The 26,338-nt window shown below is 39.8% G+C and overlaps 1 protein-coding gene and 1 long non-coding RNA gene across 2 annotated transcripts in view; one reads left to right on the top strand and one right to left on the bottom strand.

Annotated features, from left to right (window-relative positions):
- Positions 1-23,318, bottom strand: part of galnt9 (polypeptide N-acetylgalactosaminyltransferase 9) — a 108,649-nt gene extending 85,331 nt beyond the window's left edge. The window contains exons 1-2 of the mRNA XM_072433019.1: positions 22,586-23,318; positions 3,814-3,994 (exon numbers count right to left, since the gene is read on the bottom strand). Coding sequence (XP_072289120.1) covers positions 3,814-3,994; positions 22,586-22,826 — 422 coding nt within the window. The 5' untranslated portion in view covers positions 22,827-23,318. The remainder of the gene's footprint in view (positions 1-3,813; positions 3,995-22,585) is intronic.
- Positions 1-24,303, top strand: part of LOC140347244 (uncharacterized) — a 292,223-nt gene extending 267,920 nt beyond the window's left edge. The window contains exon 4 of the long non-coding RNA XR_011924365.1: positions 24,292-24,303. This is a non-coding gene — a long non-coding RNA (uncharacterized lncRNA). The remainder of the gene's footprint in view (positions 1-24,291) is intronic.
- The last annotated feature ends 2,035 nt before the right edge of the window (positions 24,304-26,338 follow it).

The raw sequence follows: 26,338 nt of genomic DNA, 5'->3' as shown, positions 1-26,338 counted from the left end.
AGCCGTCATTTCCTGTTTCTCTTCCCTCTTCAAAGTGCAGCCACAGTCACATAAACAAGACAGGGGGGAAAAAATGGTTAGCACTTTTTCCAGCATCGATTTCTAGTTTCTGTGGACTAGTGTGCTCAGGCTTTATCAAACCTATTGGTATTGGGCTTATCTTTGGCAGTGGACCATTGGGTAGGAGCCAATCCATCTTGGACAAGTCACTACTGGTGGAATGGAAGGGCTAACGCAGACTACACACACTCTCACTGGCTGCACCCTCTATGTTGCCTATAGCGCTTTAGTATATTAAAGGAGATAATTGATGAAGTTCAGAGGCACGTTCCAGACACTCCCATCCGGGCGAACGTCCGTAAAACTGTTCATCTTGTTCACTGGCTACGCCTCTCTCTCATTTGTCCAAGTCATCCGCCTAACTGTACAAGCGTTATGCCTTTCTATGCTCATTTGAGTTGAAGATTATGTTGGAAATATTTTGTACACATGAACAAATGGATGAAAAGAAAAAAAGATATAGAATTCAAATGTAAGAGTTAAAAAAAATACATATATTATCAAGAATTTTCCCATTGCAGGACAAATAAAGGTTCTCTCAACTCAACTAAATCAAAAATAACTACATAGCACAGGCCTATTTGACTGCACTTCTCTGCCAATTGAACACACACACACACAATCATTCATGGCATGATGAACTTTCACTCAAAGGAAAAGAGAATAATTGTGTCATTATCAAAAGCTGCAAAATGAATCCACTTTTTTTTTCATGCAGTCCCGTCTGAATTATTCACATTGTTGCAAAAAAAAAAAAAAGAACATTCCTTAAACCTTCCAATTTCCAGTGGCTGCTTCAATTAATCAACCAGTTTTAATCAACCCTTTTAGTCCCCATCTCCTTCTTTTCTCCATTTGGTGCATGTGAAAAAAGACCCTCCGAACAAAATGAAATGAATGGTTATCCTGCCGAAGGGAAAGCTGCCTCGGCCTTCAAATTGGCCGGTCCACATTGTTCCTTTGACGCTGTGTGATAGAAAACGTCCGTGGCAGCCATGATCAGCCCCTACGCCACAATACACCACCCTACGACATTTGTGCTTCTAAATATAACGTTTACAGGAAGACGACCATTAGAGCGAGCTGCTGGCGCTATGTCTGCCTGGACTCCTTTGGGTACAGTCAACCTAATAGTAAGTAATATGAAATGTCATTTATTGCAATTACAGAACAAAGAGGCTCTTATGGTATCTCTAGTATCTCGTTCATGTCCTTTTATGTTGGGGATTAGGCGTGTCTAAAACCATTTTGACAGAATCCCCATGATTTGAGACTGGGTTTAGCTCATGGCACACACGACTGAAGAATACTCGTATCCTTTAGCATCAGACAATTGAACAAACATTTAAATATTATATTTTTCCATGTACACAAGTTTTTAAGATCTGTCTTTAAGATAAGATATTCCTTTATTGTCCACACATGGAAAAATTTCATTGTTGCAACCCAGGTAGATACAGAGGAAAAGGACAGATAACTTATAGGAAGTTTAAGAAACACTCTAGCAAACCTTTAATCAACATAGAAACGTGTGTGTGTGTGTGTTGTGTGTGTGTGTGTGTGTGTGTGTTGTGTGTGTTTTTTTTTTAACAAATTTGGATTTATTGTACTTTTCTTCTTCCAAGGTTAAATTGTCGCAGCTGCAGCGTCCGATATTTTACCATTATTTATTTATTTTTTACAGTATATCGTTGTGGACAGCTTACAGTTTATGTCTTGAGTAGTTTATAGCAACATAAAGCCCAGTTTATTGAAGACTAAGGGCATTATAGTCCTCATGTTTCAGACTTGAGCGACTTTACAGGAGGCCGAGTGTCACACATCACTGCAGGAAATTAAGACCATAAAGCAACACACGCACAGCACGTGGATGTCCCCCCACTGGGCAGCATTATAGTCACACTGGTGGCACTTAAGCTTAAATTAATATAGAAATTACAAAGGCCATGTATTTTATTAGTAATATTTAACATGACAGAAATTTTAAGAAGTATACAAGCCTACATCTAATCTAAATGGCTCAGTCAAAATGTTCATGAAGCGAGAAATAACGTTTGAATTGAATGTTTTTTTACACCAATCTGAAATCAAATGTTTTACTCTTGACTTTTTGTAACAATCCATGTTATAACACATGAAACATACAAGTTGTAAGTGTTTTTAAAAAATATATATTTATATGAATAATGCACACTGATCCAATGCTCATGACTGGATTGATGGACTCAAATCCCAGCATTAGTATTTGAAATTGGAGGTTCTTAAAATAGTTTCTGATAATGCTGGATAATTGTCACTTTCCTCCCTCAAACCCAACAACACAGTGATGCACTTTTGACCCCGCCTGAGCCGAACGACAATAAGCCCACCGTTCCAAATTCAACTTTACGCTTTAAACATTTCTGATGGCTCTATTTCCTGGCACAGCAGATGAGCCGGAAAACATGCCAATGCCTTTTAATACGGAAGCGCATTGTGGGTTTGACGAATAATAATGTCAGTTTGCTGGCAGTGGAGCTTGTCGTACAATATGCGCCTTTAACAAAAATAAACTCGATCAACTGCTGCAGGGCTTAAACTGGCAACTGTTCACGTCTTCGTCGCGATTGGCACTCAATAGTGAAAAACAAGTGTTGGAAACTATAAACGTTTTGAAGGGAAGGACTTTTGCGGCCTGTACAGTCATTTATGTCACACATTATTCTTATAATGTGGGTTGCAATTGCATCTTTCTTGTCAATTTCTAAATCTGTGGCATTTTATCATTTCCTATTTGCTGAACATAGATATTTTAAAGATTGTAAGTAAATAAATCCACTGGCACCATATTGTTGTATAATTGGGAAAAACACATTGCCCAACCCAAACTAAGATTAAATAAAGATACAGCCTGTTGACTTGGGTTTGTTTTCAGCTACATTGAGTTTAATTTAATTTTAAATAAATCACACTGTTCAGAAAGGAGTACATACTTGGTTGGCAATGCAACACACCTGAAGAAATGGCCATGACTTTCTATTATTATAAAAGTGTGCATGAATAAAGATAGGCAGTGCAATCATATTTTCAAGATTCCTTCATCTCTAATTGTTATTTTTTTGAGAGAGGTCTAAAGCGAATGTGGTTTGAAGCAGAGTTCAGGTGAAGGACGATTTTTTTTGTAGTAAATTATTAAAGGTCTATCATGTTTATGTTCAAAGAATTAATTTTGACTCATCATTGTTTTAATATAACAAAAGAAAATTTAATTGGAACATGTGGTTGAGCAATAGGAAGAAAAATAATTGTAAATGTTTTTGTCATATTGTCCAGCCCTAATGAAAGATATATGTAAGAGTTTGATTTAAAGTTCATACACATTATAAATCCCATGATATGATATTTTCAAATCAAACAGGCAATTTATAGAAGACTATTTATTTTGAATTAAAACAACATGGAGATTTAGATTTCCGTTTCCACATTTTTGAGATAAACGGACTAATTTTGACCTGAATACATAAACAAATCCCAGCACCAGCAGCAGCCATTACCAGGGCTTCTAACTCTCAAATGAGGCATATACTGTGTACGGGCAAAGAATAGGCTACCCCAATCAAACTATGGTTGTAGTTCTTCTTTTTCACCAAGAAGAGCGCATCCTGATCCTACATACCTACTTGGAATCAACTATATCTTTACACACAGTTCTAAAACGTGTGTTATGCTAAAATCTGTCAAAAACAGCTGAAAAGAACAAAGCTGAAAACTCACTTTTTCGGCCTGTAGTCGGGGATGCTCCTGTCCAGAGAGATGCGGTCGCTGAGCTGGGCGTTGTAGCCGTACTCCTCGTACTTGCCCTCCGCGTCGTGACTGTCTTCCCCCAGAGTGGCAGCAGCTCCCCCCTGACCCAAACCTCCAGGACCCTCCACCAACCCCATGGGCTTGGCCAAACCTGAGTGACAAAGAGAAGACAGCACAATCACCACACAGTAGTCCCCACAAACACGCACACGCACACGCACACACACACACACACACACATACAAACACACACACGCACACACACACATGCACACGCACACACACACACACACACACACACACATACAAACACACACACGCACACACACACATGCACACGCACACACACACACACACACACACAGGTATAGTACAGGCTAAAGACAAGCAGACAGGTGAGCAGAGGGGCCGTGGAGAGGGCAGAACGCTGACAGGTGGAGACGATCCGCCATGACACCTCTGAGACCCATTCATGCGACATCTTATTACTGTCTGTCAATGAACGGGCGGCAACGCACTCCGAGATGCCACACAAATGTCAGAGGGGGACAGAGGTGCAGGAACTCTCTCTATTCCTGTGAATATTTGAAAACACTTCTTCGATTTCTACAACTATTATTGTTGTAATTGCCACACTTTCATCAATACTGTTTCCTCGGCTTTGGTAGCTGAGGTTTACAAACTCAAGGGAACACAGGTACATAAATCAGATATAATAAAAACAGTAGTGGACGTTCATGTGAATACTGGTGGATTAATTAACGATTGACATGGAAGGAGAAAACATGGCAATGTTACAACGGAAATGCATCAATCATAACGTTGAAAAAATGATTAAAAAAACAACATTACTATAAAGCGCTTTAGATTAAGGCAGTTAATACAATTTCAACCTGGATTTAGTCACGTTTAATTGTCGCTTGGGTGTTTTTAATGCAGAGGTCAACAGCCAATCCTCTGTCAGTAATAGCATGTGGTTTGGGGCAGAATTCAGTACTTGCCTTATTCACAACATTTTCTTTTCTATTGAATTGATAATCCACATATCACCGCATAACTGTGATGTAAGCGCCTCCATAGGAAAGTGGTTATCTCTCTGTTTATCTCAGCAGATGGACACGGCGCAGACAGTCAGTAAACAGTGTTCTGCTCTCATTGTCACCCTCCAGGAAGCGCACACTAATCACCGCATTTGGACGGTCCTGGTCCTCTGGTGCTACTGAAGATCTGTAATTGGGACTGAAATGTGCACACTGGCTGTTCCCTGGAGTGGGATTAGTGATGCCCCATACCCACTGTGAATGCTGCTGCTCTGGCATTCTGACAAATTCAGACTGGTACACACCTTTACTCCTGTTACTACTATGCCGCTGATTGGATTATTCTTGCTACTATTGTTATTGTTCCTGTTCCTGTTCCTGTTATTAATGTTCAGAGTTCCAAAGTTATTGCTCTCTTATTGAATGTATTCCGAGCATTGTAATAATTCACCACAAAGAGTTTTCTTTCTTTTCACAACTTTCAGCTTTGCGGAGAATAAAACACTCTATAACTGCATGCAGCACACAGCGGTTTCATTTTAATCCAAGTGCTACAATATATCTGTCCTGGGGCAAGATAGATTGTATAAGTGTCATAATTACTTTTATTCATCTCAAGGGGAAATTATTTTTGTTACAGACATGCAACCAGCCAGCAGAAGAAATACAGTTATCAAAAATGAAAAGCTAAAATTAAATATTTTTTTATTCGATTGATTAAACCTTTATTTAACCGGGAGAACCTCACTGAAATTACAGCACAAAGTTCCGAAGTTTAATGGCGACAGGCAGATCATAATTATTGGGTTCAGCCCCTTTATTGTAATACTCCTTTCAACTCCTACTACTCCTAATACTCTCAATGTCTCGGCTATTATTATTGTTGAATGCAACAACTACTGTATGATCACCACTTTTCTGCATTTTGACAAATACTGGTTGGGTTTTACGCAAGGAATTCAGAAAGTGTGTCGTTGCTGTCACATAATAAGAACTACTTTGACTTCTTATTTCTGCTTTCATCATTGTGATTATTGCTACAACCACGATAAAGTATAAGCTGCTATTACCGCGGAAACAATTCTTACTCCTACTTCAACACTTCCACTACTACTTATGGTTTTCATATGGTTTAGTGCGGTATTAGCCCTGCCATGGCTGCTCTGTGGTGGTATTTTGACATCCCGCTGTCGGGGGTCAGGGCAGGGGTACACATGTCTGGCTCAGTGGTGGTCTCTTTCTCACAATAAGAGCCGTCCCCTCCAGCGCTCATGCAGACGGAGAGCACTCGGCTTCACAGTGTTGGAAGTAGGGCGACGCCCGCTAGCTTTGTTTTCTGCTCCTTCCTGTGTCTCCGCTTCCTCCTTGAAAGGAAATGCCATTATGGTCGGCGGATATGCCTAAAATTAGTCCTGGAAACTTGATTCGCCTTGTTCTATCAGTAGCACTCTCTGTAGACTCAATCTGATTGTGGAGACTGTCCCATGGTGCGATTGAAATACTGCAAATCAATGCGCAATAAAAACTCAGTAGAAGCGTAATTTTTTTAAATCCGTACTTGGGCAGACTTGCATTGACATTTATTGAATGGGCCTGTGTTTTTTTTTTTCATTGTCATCATGAAGAAAGAACATGAAAAAATAATATTATATTTCTCTATGCACCACCAGTTTCGAAGATTTCATGTGAAGACGCACATTTATTTTCTTTATTTCTATCTAGATGCTTTCAACAGCATGTCTCTCAGTGAAGTGAAGAAGGTTAGACCATGGCAGGCCCATTGTGAGGTTAAAAATGAATGTGCACACTATCTCCAGTCCCTTTGCGTAAAAGCATCACAAAGTACAGTTGTTGTTGTTATTGCAGCAGATGCTCAAGAGTGGAGACCAAGGACGAGCTCAACCGTCAGTGACCATAAACAATTTGAGTGCACTAGAGCTAAAAACAACTCTGGTTTTCAAGTAGGAGGGAATAAACATGTGAAATTCTATAGATCTCAAGCCAAACATACTCTTTATTATGTACATGTTATTTGTTTTAATCACCTGAGACTGAGATTAAATAAGTGTATCGGTAATGTTGCGGATAGCTAAAATAATGCTTGCCCTCTTTAAAGGTGCACCATCTAGCATTTCTGTTATATGGTCCACCATTTGCGATGTCTCAATGGTGATGTTTTTGTTTTGCCTGGAACGGTCCACAGAGGGGATGTCACAATTAAATGTCAGTGTCATTGTGAGAAGAAACATCACGATATAACAATTATTCATGATCACTGACACGTAACAAAACAAAAGTGAAATTCTTTATTTTCTTCCGTTCAAATACATTACTTTTCCAATAGTATGTGAAATCAAACTTTATGAATGTGAAAGTAAAGTTATTGTGATATAAACAGCCACAAACACATATTCTGTAGAACAGATTACACTGAAAATGCTTAAATTGCTTCTAAAATAGTCATGATAATTAGCTTTTAGTCCATATGATTTATTGTGACCTGAATACCGATCAATTGACTGAATAATCTTCACAGCACTAGTTCACACTATGGCAGAAACTCATTGATCGCCATGGAGACAAGCAGGTGATCGACACTTTTTTTTGCAACAAACATCTCTAATTGAATAAATGCTGAATAAATAGGTTTAATGGTGCTCCGTGGAACATTCGAGCCAAAGCAATTACATCTTAATGGAGACAAGCAGGTGGCAGAACCCCACCAGTAAAAGATACGCAACTTCAATTTGGTTTAAAAGTGGAGTGCCGGGAAACACTATGTGAATTATCTTTGTACAACCACCCCAGAAAACAAATCCAGAAAACAGTCTAATGAAAGGCAGACAATAAAGTTATGCCAATCCAACAGAAATGTGTTAAAACGCGTCTTTAAGTGAATTAGTTGAGGTTTAATTATCAGACAGATGTTAAATGTCTGTGAAATGTCACCTTATATCCTTATTAAAGAGTTTACAACATCACGTTTTACATTTTTATTTTCAACCAGCTGTTTTTGTTGCATTTTACAATAAATAATTCTACTCGATATAGAAATCTTCAAAACAACATGCATGATATTAACAACATTTCACTATATCTACCACAAGCCAGACTAAACCGGCTCAAAACTTTGTTGAAACCAGGACTTCAGCAGGTCTAAACCAGGACTAAAACTAAAACAGGCTCAATATATTCCACTATAACCACACTTCAAACTCCAAGCCCCAAAATGTACGTGCCTTGGCATCGGTTTGTCTGCTCAGTTCCCCTGCAATCTGCACTCCACGGAGAACATGGGCCGCATCCATCATCTCGCTATGAGGCAATTACAGGCCAACATCTGCCTCTGCACTCCAACCTCCTTCTCCATCTGAGCTTCATCTGGAGGAACCACGCGCCTCCTCCACCTTTAAATCTGACCATTGTCTGCAGACGCACACTATGAATGCGCTTCACCTCTCCACCAGCGCATCCAAAGATATCTGACATATCTGACATGCTCCTGCCCATCATAGACACATGACATTATTCTGCTTGCATGTGACGTTTGGGTTCAGGATTAACTATGATAGATTAGCCGTGTTTATTTGATGGAACTGATTAAAGTGAATAAGAAGGAGTTTGGGATTTTTGACAATGCAGTGGCTTGTCATATGTCTAACTGTAATGGCATCAAGTTTTTAACATAAAAAGATTACGTTTAGAGTTTGGAATAACAACTAAAAAGGGAACAGCCAAGTAGGAATGTCAAGATTATTGCGATTATTCATGTCAAAATACAACTAAAAGATAAGAATGATCCCAATAAGACTTGTAATCTATAGTACTCTTGTTCCGCTTTGACAAACTAACTTTATTTTTATTATCAGAATGTTCAGTTTTGTAAAGCTGGTCACAAAGTTGAGGAATAACATAGACAACGGGAATGAAACAACATTAAAAGATTTCACTCTTTTTTTGGTCACGGTCTCAGTAATTGTGAATTAATTGTTAATTGTGTTGTTGTTTTTCACACAATAATCGTAACACAAATGACATCCTTTCTGCCAAGCACATAATGAGACACAAAATGTTTAACCCCACTGTATGAAAACTAGTGAATTATGAACAATGAGAGTGTTCATTCCCTAGACTTTTGGGGTTCATGCCATTTTAAACACAGAAAATATATCATCTTCCAGTAAATACTGCAGTACTGACTTTTCAAATCCAGTTTTTCAGTTTACAGACACAAATATGTTGCTTTTAGCTCTTCTTTTCAAAGATGCACACATTATTTATTAATAATTGAAGGGCAGAAGCAGATTTGTGCACGTCCGAGGTGAAGCAAAGGGGATCTAAATATTGATGATGGGTAGATAGAGACCAACCATGTCCCACGGCTGAGAAATCACGTTTGATAGAGTAGTAGTGGAGGGTAAACTTCAGAGGAAAGTGTCATTTTTAGGTTATAAGGGCTGAAAATAAACAAAAGTGTATTTTTCTTCTGTTTTGTGAGTAAAACTGTGGAACAAACTGTTCTAAAAAGGATCAAAATAAATCTCTTTTGAAAAGTATAAGAAGAAGAGTATGACCTTTTGTACTTCATTTTGCTTTGGTCGTGTTCTAAGTCAAATGTCAAAAAAACAAGAAAAACATTTTTATAGGATATAGTAACGGAGGCAGTGTATTTTAGTTTTAAAGGCAGTAATGAGAGGGTGGGACATGAAAAATTAGACTTCATAATACTCCTTTTCCTTTTCGAGCCAAATGACATGTATTTGTTTTTATTGCTATAAGCTCGAAATGAATGAATAATTTAAAAAAGAGGGATTTAAAGTCTTCAAAAACCAAAACAAATGCCTGAGTGACGGGGATGGCGTTAATTTAGCACAACGGATGAAAGCAAAGTGAAGGCGTGTCAGCACTGTAACCGCTCAGATCCTCAGTGCTGGAGGAATGAAACCACTGGATGTTTTCCTTGTGAATAATTTAAGCCTTAGTCACACGTTTCTCAATTTAAATATAGTTAATTTAGTTCACGGTAAGAAAGACTTATTACAATGTAGCTTTGAGAGAACGTGCTCTTTTGTGAGAAAAACGGATCAAATGGGTCTTAAAGGCAGAGGCGCTGCATCTCATTAGGCAAACCAGGCAATTGCCTGGGGCCCCAGGCCACTAGGGGGCCCCGCGAAGCTGCCCGTGCGCTTATAATATGGTTTATTTCTGGTTGTGCTTAATACTGACACAGGATTACGTCATTTCTAAACTTCTTTGTGTGCGCGATAGTCGACTACTGCCCCTAGTGGACGTTGTCGGTATAAGTTTGGTTTTTCGGCCTCATGTGTTCAGTCAAGCATGTACGGCTCCGGCAGTGCAGCTACTGACAAAAACATCCCGTTTTCTGCCTTGGGGTATCTTTGTCCGTAAATTGAATGTTATTCTGTGTTATAATGTTGTTCTACGTTTGCATATATAAACTTATATCAAACTTAAGCTTAATCTGTACTTCCTTTGAATGTTGGTTGTTGCTAGCTGCTGTGCATGTAGCCTTGTCACATTTTAAGCTAGGCTATGTGTTCAAACCTTTATTTTCATTGCTCTTATATGTATCTGTTCATGTACAATTGATGTGAAGGTACATTTATAAGGTTTGCATGTGTTTTTATGTGTTTGTTACAGTTTTACAAAATTCCAATTGTCAAAGAGACAAGTTGTGGTGAAAAGCGTCTTAAAAGACATTAAAGACAAGTCTTCTCTACATGGTCGTTGGACTCTCTTTTTTGGATGTTCGCTATCTGTCTAGCCCTGGTAGTGACACCACAGTGAGGACAGAATAGACCTCGAAGATTTTTTGTGAACACTGGTTGGTAGGGCCCCCTAAGAATTTCTGCCTAGGGCCCCCACACTCCCTAGAATCACCCCTGCTCAAAGGTACATAACAACAAATGGGCCTTAAAGGTACCTAACTTGGTTTTTTGTCACCGCCATCTCGTCTCCATGGAGATGTTAATACTTTCATTGGAGTGTTCCACAGGTACCAACAGTGTACCACAGGTATCAATACTGTATCTATCTTTTTTTGTATTTGAGCTGCGTTAATTGCTAAATGTGATTTTTTTAACCCTAGTCTTGAGCCGTCACCTTCTTGTCTCCATGGAGATAGACAAACTTAATGCTTTACAGTGGAATATTACAGGCAATAACATCTCAAGCAAGTGACAAACCATGACAAGTTAAATTGTGCACCATTTACTGAGCCACTCTTTGGTCAGTGGACTTGATTTGGAGCAAACCTTTGAAGCAGGATTGAAACACTGTTCTTATTGTCAGCAGAGGCCTGTGATGATGATGGAAACAGCACCGCAAACTGCATGTGTGAGATGCAGAGCAGAATTGAGCTATTCACCATTCTAATAAAGCATACGAGTACCATTTGTATCTTTTCTAACCACTCTGGACAGCCGCCTTCATTCACTATGACAGTGCTGCCACTAGTGAGTCAAAGGCAATTTGAATACAGCCTGTTCTGCTAATAGGTTTTACTAAAAGAGTCATTTTAGCTCCAGCATGTTTCTATGGCAGCTTGGACCAATACAACATTAGCTTTTGGAGAAGCTTTTGCAGTGGTGTTCCTGTTGCGAGGCATTTAATCCAAACACACGATACATGTTTTAAAACTGGATTCAAAATGAGCCCAACAGTGTTTTTGATAGTTCACTCACACGCACACAAAATTAATCAAAATACTTAAGTTCTTGAAATAAATGTGTTGGAAAGGCACTCTATTTTCACACAAAGCAAGTACATTTTATAAAATATGTATTAACTATTGCCATGCTGATCCGCCAAGGATAACCATGCCTTGAGGTAGAATATTGAATACCAACAATTCACCTGTTTGGTATTCTAAGCCAAGCAGCAACAAAGCCAACATGCTAATTTTCAAGTATAAAATATGTATATTCAAACTTTCAAATTATAATTTCTGTTTTGTTTCACTTTTAAGGTGGGATATAGGAAAAAACTCTTTCATTTAGAGATATCAATGTAGAGGCATCAGTCAAATGTTAAAATTTGAACAGATAAATCAGGAAAATGAAGCCAGATTTACATCTCTCGGTTCATTTAGTTGATATATTAGATTGGATATATTATTTGGTGTGTGAGTAAACTGGATCAAACTGGAAATTGGTGTGAAAAATTCAAATGTCACCTCATTTCTTGCAGTTACAACTTTAATAAATCAGGTTTGGAATGAGATATCAAAACATTCTTCCATTAAGATCCATCAAAAGGTGCTATTTACATGGTCACAAGCAAGAAGAACACATATCAAAACAATCAAAATTGCCTTGTGAAAATAGATGCGCACATATGCAATCAGGGAGCAGAGGGCAGATGAAAAATCAAATACATCTTTAATTATCTATTCGGGCAATCGAGCGTGGGCCGCATGACTGTGGGCCGGAGATGTAAATATAGGAGATGCTCTCTTCATCTCAATTTGCCCTCATTGTCTGAATGCTGATTGTCAGGTGAGCGGCGGAATTCATTAAAAATCATTCCTCAAGGCAGAGTCCAATTGTGTGTTATCTGTTTGTGAAAATGGCTTTGTCGACCGCTCTCATCTACATATCATTACTGGAATTTACTGCATTTAATCATACCGGCGGTTCGCTTTCGTGTAGTTTGGGACATTACATTCAAGCAAACAGCACAACAACACGGTCGTAGATGTGAATCGCTCTACAGTCGGTGAGGTGAGAGGGGAAAAACGGGGGGAGCGTGTGACATTTCTCATCAAGTCAGGGGCCGTGGGGTTTAGCATACAAACAGTAGAGAGGCCTGAGCTGTAATGGGCAATACAGATAAGGGGCGTATCTCGCACTGCAGCCGGGATAGTGAGGCATCCCATCAACCCGTGCACATGACAGCGCGAGACAGAGGAGTGACATGCATGACAAGAGACAAAAAATGGAAATAATATTCAGATGATATTATGTGAAAACAACAGAAATGTGTTAAAATGAGTCTTTAAAAAATTATTTGAGAAATGTGAAATGTCCGTCAAATTAATAATTATTTGAGAAATGTGAAATGTCCGTCAAATTGATCTCAAAAGTGCAGAAAAATACGCGAATATCTTTTTTTTTTTTTAAAGTTAACAACATACAGTAACTTTTAAAAATTTTATTCAGTTAATTTTGTAGCATTTTTTCGTATAAACGATATGCTTGATTTTCTAATTTTGCATATCTTCAAAACAACATTCTCAACATTATCTAAAATGTGTTACGCACAGCCTGGAACCGGTTACTGTCTTCACGGTTTCCAATTGGAGTGTTCAAAGAAACGTATCAACTGTTGGAACATGGCGTTTAGAAAGAAAAAAGAAAAACACAGAGGACAAAGAATCTAAAACTCTCTAATTTTGAAGTAAAAGAAGTGATTGATTTTGATCTGAACAATGACAGAATAATTGAGAGGAGACGTCTTCCGCATTTGAGGGAAGTGCTACAACAAAGCAAAGAAAATTGGATGTTTGTCTGATTGTTTCATAAACTGTATTGGATATTTTTTAATTAAATTCAATTCTTTATGAAATTGATTCCTGTACGCTCACCACTAGCCACCAGCAGTCACAGAGGGTTATAAATAAAGTTGTTTTTATCAACATAAAATGAAAAGCATTTTATCATCGCTTCTCTGATTATTTCTTATTTATAAGTAAGATTAAAAAAACCTCATACCTGAACTGATTTGCAATAAACTTGATAAATATCCATCCATTTTCTACCGCTTGTTCCCTTTTGGGGTTGCGGGTGACTGGAGCCTATCCCAGTGACTTCGGGCCTTAGGCGGGGTACACCCTGGACAGTGGCCAACTTGTCACAGGGCTGACACAGAGACATAGACATTACAGACAGTTCACTCTCACATTCATTCACTAGGGCCAATTTAGAGTCACCAATTTTTGCCTAACACATACATGTCTTTGGATGGTGGGAGGAAGCCGGAGAACCCGGAGAGAACCCGGAGAGAACCCACGGTAACACGGGGAGAACATGCAGACTCCACCCAGAGAGATCATGTGATGTTGGTCTGGTCCGGGAATCGAACCCATGATCTCCTTCTTGGGAGGCAAGAGCGCTAACCACCTTTGCCACCGTGCACCCCACTTGATAAATAATCAAAATGCAAACTACAGCTTTGTACACAAACAAAAGGCAGCAATGATTGACATTCTACTTTAGAATATAATTCATGATGGTGAGTTCTGTCTCCTTCTCCTGTAATGAACCTTAGAGCTGAACCTTAGAGCTGAACCTTCGAGCTGAACCTTAGAGCTGAACCTTCGAGCTGAACCTTAGAGCTGAACCTTCGAGCTGAACCTTTGAGCTGAACCTTAGAGCTGAACCTTGGAGCTGAACCTTAGAGCTGAACCTCAGAGCTGAACCTTAGAGCTGAACCTCAGAGCTGAACCTTAGAGCTGAACCTTAGAGCTGAACCTTGGAGCTGAACCTTAGAGCTGAACCTCAGAGCTGAACCTTAGAGCTGAACCTCAGAGCTGAACCTTAGAGCTGAACCTTAGAGCTGAACCTTAGAGCTGAACCTCAGAGCTGAACCTTAGAGCTGAACCTTAGAGCTGAACCTTAGAGCTGAACCTTGGAGCTGAACCTTAGAGCTGAACCTTAGAGCTGAACCTTGGAGCTGAACCTTAGAGCTGAACCTCAGAGCTGAACATTAGAGCTGAACCTTAGAGCTGAACCTCAGAGCTGAACCTTAGAGCTGAACCTTGGAGCTGAACCTTAGAGCTGAACCTCAGAGCTGAACCTTAGAGCTGAACCTCAGAGCTGAACCTCAGAGCTGAACCTTAGAGCTGAACCTTAAAGCTGAACCTTAGAGCTGATCCTTAGAGCTGAACCTTAGAGCTGAACCTTAAAGCTGAACCTTAAAGCTGAACCTTAGAGCTGAACCTTAAAGCTGAACCTTAGAGCTGATCCTTAGAGCTGAACCTTAGAGCTGAACCTTAAAGCTGAACCTTAGAGCTGAACCTTAGAGCTGAACCTTAGAGCTGATCCTTAGAGCTGAACCTTAGAGCTGAACCTTAAAGCTGAACCTTAGAGCTGAACCTTAGAGCTGAACCTTAGAGCTGAACCTTAGAGCTGAACCTTAAAGTTGAACCTTGGAGCTGAACCTCAGAGCTGAATCTCGGAGCAGAACCTTAGAGCTGAACCTTAGAGCTGAACATTAGAGCTAAACCTTAAAGCTGAACCTTAGAGCTGAACCTTAAAGCTGAACCTTAAAGCTGAACCTTAGAGCTGAACCTTAGAGCTGAACCTTAAAGCTGAACATTAGAGCTGAACCTTAGAGCTGAACCTTAAAGCTGAACCTTAGAGCTGAACCTTAAAGCTGAACATTAGAGCTGAACCTTAGAGCTGAACCTTAAAGCTGAACATTAGAGCTGAACCTTAGAGCTGAACCTTAAAGCTGAACATTAGAGCTGAACCTTAGAGCTGAACCTTAAAGCTGAACATTAGAGCTGAACCTTAGAGCTGAACCTTAAAGCTGAACATTAGAGCTGAACCTTAGAGCTGAACCTTAAAGCTGAACATTAGAGCTGAACCTTAGAGCTGAACCTTAAAGCTGAACATTAGAGCTGAACATTAGAGCTGAACCTTAAAGCTGAACATTAGAGCTGAACCTTAGAGCTGAACCTTAAAGCTGAACCTTAGAGCTGAATCATAAACCGAATTCAGAGGTTTTAACAGTCTTGCTGTAGAATGCATATATATAATATCACCATAATTTAAAACTGAACAATTAAGACAAAAATAGTTTTATTTCTAAAGAAGAATGACAATCTGGCTTTAAGGTTATTCGTCAGCTCTTATGTTTTTAGCATCAATCCAGACGCCCAGATATTTGTGCTGTGGTACTTGTTCCATCATATCACCATCAAGTGTAAGGCTAGATGTATTCAGATATATTAACAGCATACATTTAGTTTTATTTGAATGCATTAATCATTTTAAATGAACATGTGAAAATCCTCTGGAATATTCTGAATCACTTTGGATCACATCACACGGTGCCTTAGCATACAGAATTATACAGAATTATACAGAATTATACAGAATTGCATCATAACTGTGGTAGCAGCTGTGATAGTGCTATGCCCTGGTCTAAATCCAGACTGGTAGTTATATAAAACGTAATATTGGATTTAAAAAGCACGCTCCTTGTCACTTATTAGCTTCTCCAAGAGGTTTGCTCGGCAGGATAGTTTTGAGATTGGATGGAAATTATTCAAATCATTTTTCTGGCCCTTGTACAAAGGAAGAGCAAAAGCAGTTTTCCATATAGTACTGAGAAACTTTCAGTCTGAATTGAGAGATTAAACAATAAGTTAAACAATTTACTATTAGTGATTATTAAAAAAAAAAACAGAATGATGAAAAAGAAATAAAAAAATGTAGCTGGAAATACAAATCTTGTTTACGGTTTAGTTTAGTAAAATGGCAGATGCTAAGTATTAGGTGTTTGCAGGATCTGATAGAGTAAGTATGCAGTCACAACAGTGCTTCATAATCCAGCTAACAGGCTTAAAGGAGCTCCTTATTTGATTAAACCAACACTAGGCCTCCACAGAGAGAGCAGTGCTGATACCAGGAACACTACAGGGGACAAGGGGACTAATGCACACAATGAAATATTCCCAGGGACGGGCCGATATGGATTATTTTGACCTGATACCGATGTCCTATATTTGCCTGGCTGCTGTTACTACTAACTAATACATGCCCAGACTGATATTTTGAGTTTTAAATTAATAGCAAGGCCCACAATTATATTTTAAGTGTAAGTAATGTAAATGAAATTAACCTTTGAATTATAAATAAATAGTAACAAATAAAAATAATAATAACAGAATGCAACCCTGCTCCAGGCAACCGCAAATCCTGACGGGAACAAGCGATAGATAAACAAATATGTTGCATGACTGTGTAAACATATAGTCTAATTACGCTTATATTTTATTTTTCTTACTCATTAAAATGGAATAATAATATTGACGCCAATTTTTTTATTTTATTTTTTAGATTTTGTGGCCCTCAGGCTTTATTGACAGGAAGTTACAGTGTGAAATGGGGATGAGAGAGAAAGGAGCACATGCAGTAAATTGTCGGCATCGGGAATCGAACGACACTGCGGTCAGCTGCACTTGGAGCCTGGCATAAGTGTGCTGTGCTTTAACCACTCCACCACCGGGCAGCACTGACGCCAAATAATTCAATTTTTTTATTGATTTTTTTTTTATATTGGCCAATACAGATATCACTGAAAACTGGTCTATGTCAGCCCATACCAATACTGGAACCAATGTGTCACCCATTGCTAAATACTTTACTATCTAATATACTATTTTGTGAATGTTTTATCTTCTTTTCTGATGTTGTGATTGACGCATTTCAGGATTAGTGATGTTTACTCCTCCCAAGTCAGTCTTGAATGAATCTGTACTTTGTAAAGTAAGAACAAGTTCAAGAATGTCCTGGGGCAAAGGGAAAAACACAGATCACAAAAACGTTCACACAAACATTTGCACTCTACTAACTCTCCAAAATGCATACACGTTTAAAATAAGTATTTCAATTAATTACAGAAACATTTTTGAAAAACGTTGTACTAAAATGCCCAATTATTTGACAATGAATATTAGAAAAGACAAAATCAAAACTCACTCCCACAAAACACACACCTTAAAAATGCACCTGTTTAAACTTACATTTCCTTGATTCTTCCACCTTTGTTGCCTTTGTACTTTGTTTCTGTATAGTAAAGTGTTCAAAAAAGAGCTTTAAACGTTTTTTATGTATCAATAGTATTATTATTAAAATGTGCACTACAATGCATAATCTGTCTTAATGTTTAAATCTCAAAATTCCTACATATGCTTCAAAATGTGTACTATTGTCTTGACAGAATAAATACAATCCTTAATACATATTCCCATTCTGCTTGAACCACGCTGCCCCATACAATCATAAAAGTGAAATCTTTGACTTATTTATGTCTTTCAAATCTAATTACCAGGACTCCCACACCGCACCCTCGGTAACGGCCGTAAACAACGCAGCCAATGGCCAATTACTCCCTATCACTGACGGACTTGGTAATGTTTTATTGGCGCACGACGTCCTCCCCTCACCACACTTATTCCCAACGTCCAGAGCATGCAATTTGTCGTTAGCGCACAATTTGTAAAGAAGGGCGAGTGACCTGGGATCCAAGAGCGTGATTAAGTGTGCCATTGAGACAACTCATGAGACGAATCATACTGGGACGAGCAGCCGAGCGTTTCAGGCATGTGCCGGGCGGGGTACATGTTGCTGCTGTCGAGAAACACGACATAATGGGGGCTGATGACTGTTCTTGAGTCACGGACAGATTTTGATAACTCAATTTCAGCTCGTTACGTTGTTATGTCAGCCATTTTGAACCAATGATTTGATGTGGAACAAACTAGGAGGAAAAAATATCCAATCGTTTTTACCAGGTCATGGAGGTCTACACGAAAGTCAGTCAACTATTAGAAATGATTCAAATAGACACACATATATCAATATCTAATAATACACTATATCTAATTGATTATATAAATATATTGCTAATCTGTAAAGCTTCTCTACTAAATATGTTAAAAACAATTGGGAAAGAGAAGGTAATCTTGCTTTGACAGACGAACAGTGGGAAAGTGTGTGTACGTCCCAGTGGAAGGCAAGAAAATCACATGTCCAGAGGGAATTTTACTGGAAAAATGGGTCACGTTTTTCCATAACACCATGTCAAAGTGCTCATTATTAACTGCTAACTGTTGGGGAGACTGTGGCAGCCGGGAGGAAAACCACTATCCCATGTTGTGTGACTGTCCTGTTGCTCAAAATATTGGACTGAAATGAACAAGGCACTCCCACTTAAATGTTTTGAAGTATGTATTTGGGCCTCAGAACTCCTGCCATGGACACAGTGAATGAATACTTATAGAATGTTCCTTTGACGGCTGGAAAAAAGGCCATCACAAAGAGTCTGACACGAGCATCTGGACTGACTTCAGACAAATAGAAAAACTGACATTTGGACTTAATTTGGAACTAAACACATTTTTATTTTAATGTAAATGCCCCATAATTGTTTTTCTTTGGATGTTTAGTTAATGTTATTTTATTATTGGTAAATTTATTTTTGCTCCTGGTCTGTGCTGTGTTTTATGCTTATTCTTTTAAAAGAAATTGGAAAAATATCAAACCCAGCCTGTTCAATTTCTTACCTTCCTAAATCCATCAAAATCTTGTCTGCATTACTTAAAGACAACCCCTTAATTTTAACATGTTAGAGTGGAAAAAATAAACAAGAAAAAAAAAATCTGTAAAGTATGGACATTTATTTAGTTTGTCTATTTTCTTTTCTTTTTCCTGCGTGTGCACTATTATGACTATTATTGTTTATATTTTATTAACATACACTGCGACTTGGGTGTTGTGCCTTTTTATATATTATGCAAATATTGTGTAATTTTAAACACACATTGCAATTGTAACACTCTCTTTGCATGTTCTGCAGTCACTGGTCACTGGTCACTTTGGTGAATTAAAACATAAAAAAGTGAATTGTACATTTTATTCACTGTTCAAAGTGTAAACTAAACTGTGATTTGAGTAATGAAAGATCGAAAAGGACCAAAATGGAAGAAACCCCATGCTTAAAACAAAAAATAATGCTTAAATTAAAATCAACAATAAATGCAAAAATTATCAGCCAAGCACTGGTTTTAGGCTGGATGCCCTTCCTTTCCTGGCTCATTTAGGACTGGCACAAATAGTTCACTGACCAGTATTTCTTTACACAAATAAAACAAAATTAATCTATATAATTTACTGCATACAATCCCATTTTTTTATTAAACTACTATAATGAATTCACTTGACCTGAATATTGAAATGTGTAGTATTGACATGTATTATTTTAAATTGCTGTTTTGTTAACACTTATATATGTCCTCACTGGGCAACATTTCATAATCATCTTTCTGTTCATAGTATTTAGCTTTGGGAGGATTCAGTTCTCCTGTTCTTCTGTTGATTGGAGGGATGTGAGTGTGCCAGCTCTGCACTCAGGCTGCTCGTCTTCTGCCACTCTGAGTGAGACGTGTTAAATGGTGTTCAGCTTTCTACATCGCACACATGTTAAATAAGTTATCAAGACCCTATTAGGCATTTATGAAATTCTTTACATCTCATTTAGTTAAATAGAAGGAGATGGCGAAAGTGTTGTCAAGCAACCAAGGAAATACTCTTTATTATGTTGACAGGTAATGTCACATTCAAAAGAGACCCTTAAAATAACTATGGAAGCGCACTATTGAATAGGTTTATTAAAAAACATTCTCAAATCTTAAGTTCTAACTGCATAGGCATCCATCTTTACTGTCAGCTAGTGATCCTGGAGGCAAACACAAACTATGAGTCTTAAGGTACATATTTTACACCGACCATTAAGTTACAAAGACATTTCACACCAACAAACATTTCCAGGGCAATTCATGATCCCCATTTGACCTGACAAAAGCATGGCTTTGGACAAAAAGGGGAAAGCAAAGGAAATTAGCTGTGGCCCAAGTATATAACAACATCTATTGTCAGCATAATAATAATAATAATAATGATAAACTAGTGATCCAAGTGTTTGCTGTTCTATTTTTAACATTATTCTACCATATCCATCATCCTAATGTAGAAGCTTGTCAAATGCTAAAAGGATAAGGTAACAGAGTTGGCCTCTAGAAAAAATATGAATTTCAAATTCCCATGAATGTATTCATTCATTGATCTCTGCTGCATATTCCTATCAAGAGGCAGTGGGAGTGTGACCCACCTATACTATGCCATGGGCAAGAGATACTAACATACGTATAGTATTCACTAGGGGCAAAATTGATTTCACTATTCACCTACAAGTTATGTAGAACCAACAGTAGTACACACAAACATCTAGCTACTTCGAAAATTACTATAGCATATTTAGAATGATTATTTATGTTTTTATTTGCCTGGAATGTGATTTTGATCTGTTCTTGGTCTGTAAAGCACTTTGAATTCATTTTTGTATGAATTGTGCTCTAGAAAATATTGACATACATCATTGAAACACCAAAGGCAGTTTGGACGCATGTAAGGCGCATGTCAATGGTGGATGCTGAACATGGATTCCAATCATTGCTGTGTCTTAAAATAAGCTCTAATGAATCCAATCAACGTACTTTATTTTCTTTGGGTTTTCTATTGATGCCACTATACCTGATTTGCTTGTATGAGTAGTAGTGTACACTATAAGAAGCTTTTGCTATAGGTTGGACGAGCCAAAGAGCTGAAAAAGAGCCAAAGGTGTGGAACTGTTCCTGCTCCACGCTGACTAATGGTCACACAGTAAAAACACCGGTCTGACCTTTTTAAAGCGTTCACATTGACGTTTCTTTTAAAACTCAGCCAGCTTGTTAAACCGGATACCTGTCATTGGCACCACAGACTGCAGTGACACCGAGGGGAGAGGGTCTTGAAGTAGAGAGCGGCGTGAAAAAAGTTATAGAATGCTGTGGCTTTCATAACAAACTTTTCACATGTTTTACCGCATGTTTTATTCAATCCAATTATGCATTTATTACATTGTCATTAAACTCATTAAAATCAAGCTGCTTGTTAAATTGAATACATGTCATTGGTGCTACATCATCTCCAATGACTCCGGCGCAATTTAAACTTTTGGCAATATAGAGAAATTGTGAATGTTGTTTTGAAGATATGTAAAATTGTGTGTATATTGTTTATAGTAAATGCTACAGAAAGAGCTGATACCAATTTTAAATGAAAAAAGTGGTGAACTTTCAGTATAAAGTGGTTCAAACATAACTAACAGAAGTTTACAAGGCTCTGACTATGATATGCCACCGCGGGATGAGCTGTTAAATTAATACGAGCTAGTCTATAACGCGAACTGTCATGTATTTGTACATGTAAGTATTGCACTGCGATGCCATCAGCCTGAATCATTAACTCAGTCTTCTGAAGCACTAGACCTTTACTCATACAATCTGCTGCTACATGTGTCGAGAAGAAAAAGATGCTCCACTGAGTCAGTAGATGGAACCTGACCAATGAATGCACTTGAGTCATGGTTTGTTTCTTTGAGAGCTCAAAGCCCCACAGACTTCCCAGTGCCTTTTTTTGTGTTATGTTACAAGGTTGACATATATAAGAAAATTATAGCTGCGGGCGCTTTAGCTCAGCAGTGATCAGAGATGGGAAATAGTTTCATCATCACAGACGTCTTCAACTTTAGAAGTGTTACATTTTCAAGTCAGAAAATGTGTGAGCCCACAACTCTACAAGTATGTCACTATGAATCAGTCACTAATGTTTTATGTTGTGCAAACATGTTAGATGTTGTACCATCTCTGAAAATGTTTGCGAAAGAAAAGTAACTTCATTGGATGAATAAAAATATTCATTATTTTCACTTTATTTAGGCTTTTTGAAGTAAAACATAAAACTGAAGCTGTTTTGTTTCCTTACGTGGGCATTGTTTTCATCCACTAAATTGGTTGCTATTCATTTACTTCATTTGGATGGCCATGCCTCTTCTTGAGTGTATATATAACTTACCATTGAGCTGATTGTAGACAACATCCTCCAGCCTCTCCAACCTCTGCAGAATGGACTGTCTGTCAACCAAGTTCGAAACTTTGCCATTTCTTCCCCGTAGCCTCTGGTCAGTAAGCCTCCCTAACTGAATCAGCTCCTCTGATCGGTCCTGTATCCTGCAGTAGACCGAAAACAAGATAATCCCAACAAAGACTAAAATATTCACTGTCAGTAAAGTTTTGATTTTGCGTGCCACAGCCATGAAAGAGCAGATTGTTTGGCTGATCCCAGTCAAGCCAAGCAGCTGTCCGTGTGCGGTGGCCTGCTTTTACCACCTTAAACTCTAAAAGGAAGCCCGCGTGTTTGTCTCCAGAGAAGGTCAACTCGTGGATGACTCGTCCAGCACCGCGGACAGCTCCCCGTGACTGCGCTAACTTAACGCGGGGCACCGAGGCGTCACATGAGAAGTTTAAGGTGGAGAGAGGAGCTTGTGCCACGACGTTAAACGAGGCTTTACGCGTGTGGAGGGGCTTCAAAAACACGCTCTGAAGCCAATCCGCGCTACATATTACAATGAAGAGCTGACGCGAGGAAACGTTTCATCTTTGGAGCGGGGGATAACACGTCAAACTCGGCGTGCCCCAGCAGTATCCATGTTGAAGGAGACGCGATGGGACTGGAGCCTCTTCTTCAGCTGCTGAGGCATTTCTGGGATTTCCCAAAAGAAAGAAGAAACAACAACAAAACCGCTGGCGATGGTGCTCGCGAAGGCAGGCGGCTTATGTCGGTCCGGCTTCACAAATGAGGCGCTGTTTTTGCCCGTATCCCCTTCTCTCCTCCTCCAACAACAGTCTCTCTGACGCAACGTGCATCCGTCTTTTCCTCCCCGTGTTGTCGTGGTTGCTCCTCTTCCACTTTGCGCTGGCCGGAGGTTGAGCCGAAAGCAGATTTGCCCTCAAATGCAGAGAGAGATGATGCCTATGCTGCTTGTCCGTGAGAGATATGCCGCCGCCTCCTCCTCCTCCTCCTCCTCCTCCTCCTCCTCCTCCTCCCCGGCCTCTCTAGCTCGCAGCAGTCTCTATCTCTCCCGCTCTCCCCTGCGTCCTGACGTTTACAGCCACGATCATGAATATTCACGGGTTTTACTATTGGGATCAGATAAACTGCGCGATGCACAAACGACATTTGATTTCCGCTCGGCCGGGCCGCTTTAACGCGCGCATCGCCAAGTGAACTGTGACGAAGTGCGCCGCGTTAACAGATTTACGGTTTGATCCGGAATGTGTTTGGGTTGAAGCAGTGCTTCTCACCTCTGATGTCACAGCCCCGGGGCTAAAATGTAACGTTGCATAGGTACAGCGTGGGTTTAATGCGCGCGTGTTATGTAATTGCAGCAGCACACGCATGGTCAGCTTGTTCACGAGCTTCATTTCTCCAATCATATGCTTGGCCAGCCTATCTGCTCCATCATGTCGGGATGAACAAACATGCCGGAGACAGTTAATTCCTTCAATTAAGATAAACACGTTTAAAAGGGGCACAAAGACCAAAGGGCACAAACTTGGCGTCTTTGGGAAGGACATTCTTTCTCCTTTAGGTCCAAAACATGTTGATATAACTAAATATACATTCCCCATTAACTACTCCCTGGTGTCCCACATGATCCTACAGTAGTAGTAGTAGTAGTAGTAGTAGTAGTAGTAGTAGTAGTAGTAGTATTAATACAGCAAATGAAGACAACCATTACTTTCATGACAGCAACTTTGGAAATAATATTAACACATTTTCTTTTATGGAATCATAAACAAGTATAAACTCTTTTTGAATCAAACTAGCCTTCATATGATTGGCTCTGTCCTTGCAGGGAATTAAACATGCTTACTTCAATTAATGTAGAATAGCTTATGGTTCTGAAGAATCAAGTACCACTAAGAAAAAGTTTGGCTTTCAGTGTACCACTAACACTCACTGTAATTAGGGCTAAACATGGTCTAAACTGAGACTAAACCAGGTCTAAATTAGACTAAATCTGGATAAAGTCAGTGCTTTTAAAACATTTTTGAGAAATACATTGATGTCTCCTCTTAGAAAGGTATGGCCCTAGTGCTTTTTTATGGTTAAAAACTTTGAGGCTTTTCAATGGCAATTTATACCTGTGATAAGTTAAATTGGATTTTTTTTCAAGACACACCAAACATCCTCCTCAACCGGCTCTAGTGGAAAATCAAGAGATTAGGCAGTTGTATAATATTGATTGATCCAAAGGAAGACAATAATACATTTGCCACAGTTTGAGAAACACTACCTTAAATACTAACCAGTTGTATTAGCAGTGCTTCATATAACATTTAATATTTTAAATAATTCAAAGGCTCTATAAAATCCCATTACATGTCACCTTTGTCCAACATAAATCTGAAGAGGTGTTTGAGCTAGAGGTATGCAATATATTGAAATTAAGAAAATATTGAATGTTGTGCAAAACTAATACAAATATGTATAACATTTGAATATAGAATAATTTATAGTAAAAACAAACAAAAATGTACCAAATGAAACTTTTAGACATTTCACATTTGTTTGATTTGTGTGATAATTAAACCTCAACTAATATATTTAATACATGTTTTAACACATTTTTGTTGGATTGCCTTTTTGAATCTCCTCCTTGAACCGACACCTTAACGTGGTGGAGGGGTTTGAGTGCCCGAATGATCCCGGGAGCTATGTTGTCGGGGGCTTCATGCCCCTGGTAGGGTCTCCCAAGGCAAACAGGTCCTAGGTGACGGGTCAGACAAAGATCGGTTCAGAAGCCTCTTATGACGACGACACAATCAAGGCAGTTCACGTCGCCCGGATCGGCGTCACCGGGGCCCCATCCTGGAGCCAGGCCTGGGATGGGTGCTCCATGGCGAGCGCCTGGTGGCCGGGTCTTACCCCACGGGGCCCGGCCGGGCACAGCCCGAAAGAGCGACGTGGGGCCGCCCTCCCGTGGGCCCACCACCCGCAGGAGGATCCATAAGGGGCCGGTGCAGAGAGATCTGGGCGGCAGTCGACGGCAGGGGCCTCGGCGACCAGATCTCCAGACACAGAGACTAACTCTGGGGACATGGAATGTCACCTCGCTGGGGGGGAAAGAGCCTGAGCTTGTGCGGGAGGTTGAGCGATACCGACTAGATATAGTCGGCCTCACCTCCACGCACAGTTTGGGCTCTGGAACCCATCTCCTCGAGAGGGGCTGGACGCTCCACTTCTCTGGTGTTGCCCGCGGGGAGAGGCGGCGGGCTGGTGTGGGCTTGCTGATAGCCCCTCAGCTCAGCCGCCACGTGTTGGAGTTTACCCCGGTGAACGAGAGGGTCGCGTCCCTCCGCCTTCGGGTGGGGGACAGGTCTCTCACTGTTGTGGCGGCCTACGGGCCGAACAGCAGTGCAGAGTACCCGGCCTTCTTGGAGTCCTTGGGAGGGGTACTGGACAGTGCACCGACCGGGGACTCCGTTGTTCTACTGGGGGACTTCAACGCCCACGTGGGCAATGACAGTGACACCTGGAGAGGGGTGATCGGGAAGAACGGCTTCCCCGATCTGAACCCGAGCGGTGTTCAGTTATTGGACTTCTGTGCTAGCCACGGATTGTCCATAACGAACACCATGTTCAAGCACAAGGGTGTCCATCAGTGCACGTGGCACCAGGACACCCTAGGCCGGAGGTCAATGATCGACTTAGTTGTCGTGTCATCAGACCTCCGGCCGCGTGTCTTGGACACTCGGGTGAAGA

This window comes from Eucyclogobius newberryi, unplaced genomic scaffold, assembly GCF_026437365.1.
Source record: "Eucyclogobius newberryi isolate DKJ021-1_F unplaced genomic scaffold, fEucNew1.0.hap1 SCAF_6, whole genome shotgun sequence".
Classification (NCBI taxonomy): Eukaryota; Metazoa; Chordata; class Actinopteri; order Gobiiformes; family Gobiidae; genus Eucyclogobius; species Eucyclogobius newberryi.
This window is presented reverse-complemented; position numbering and strand designations above follow the sequence as displayed.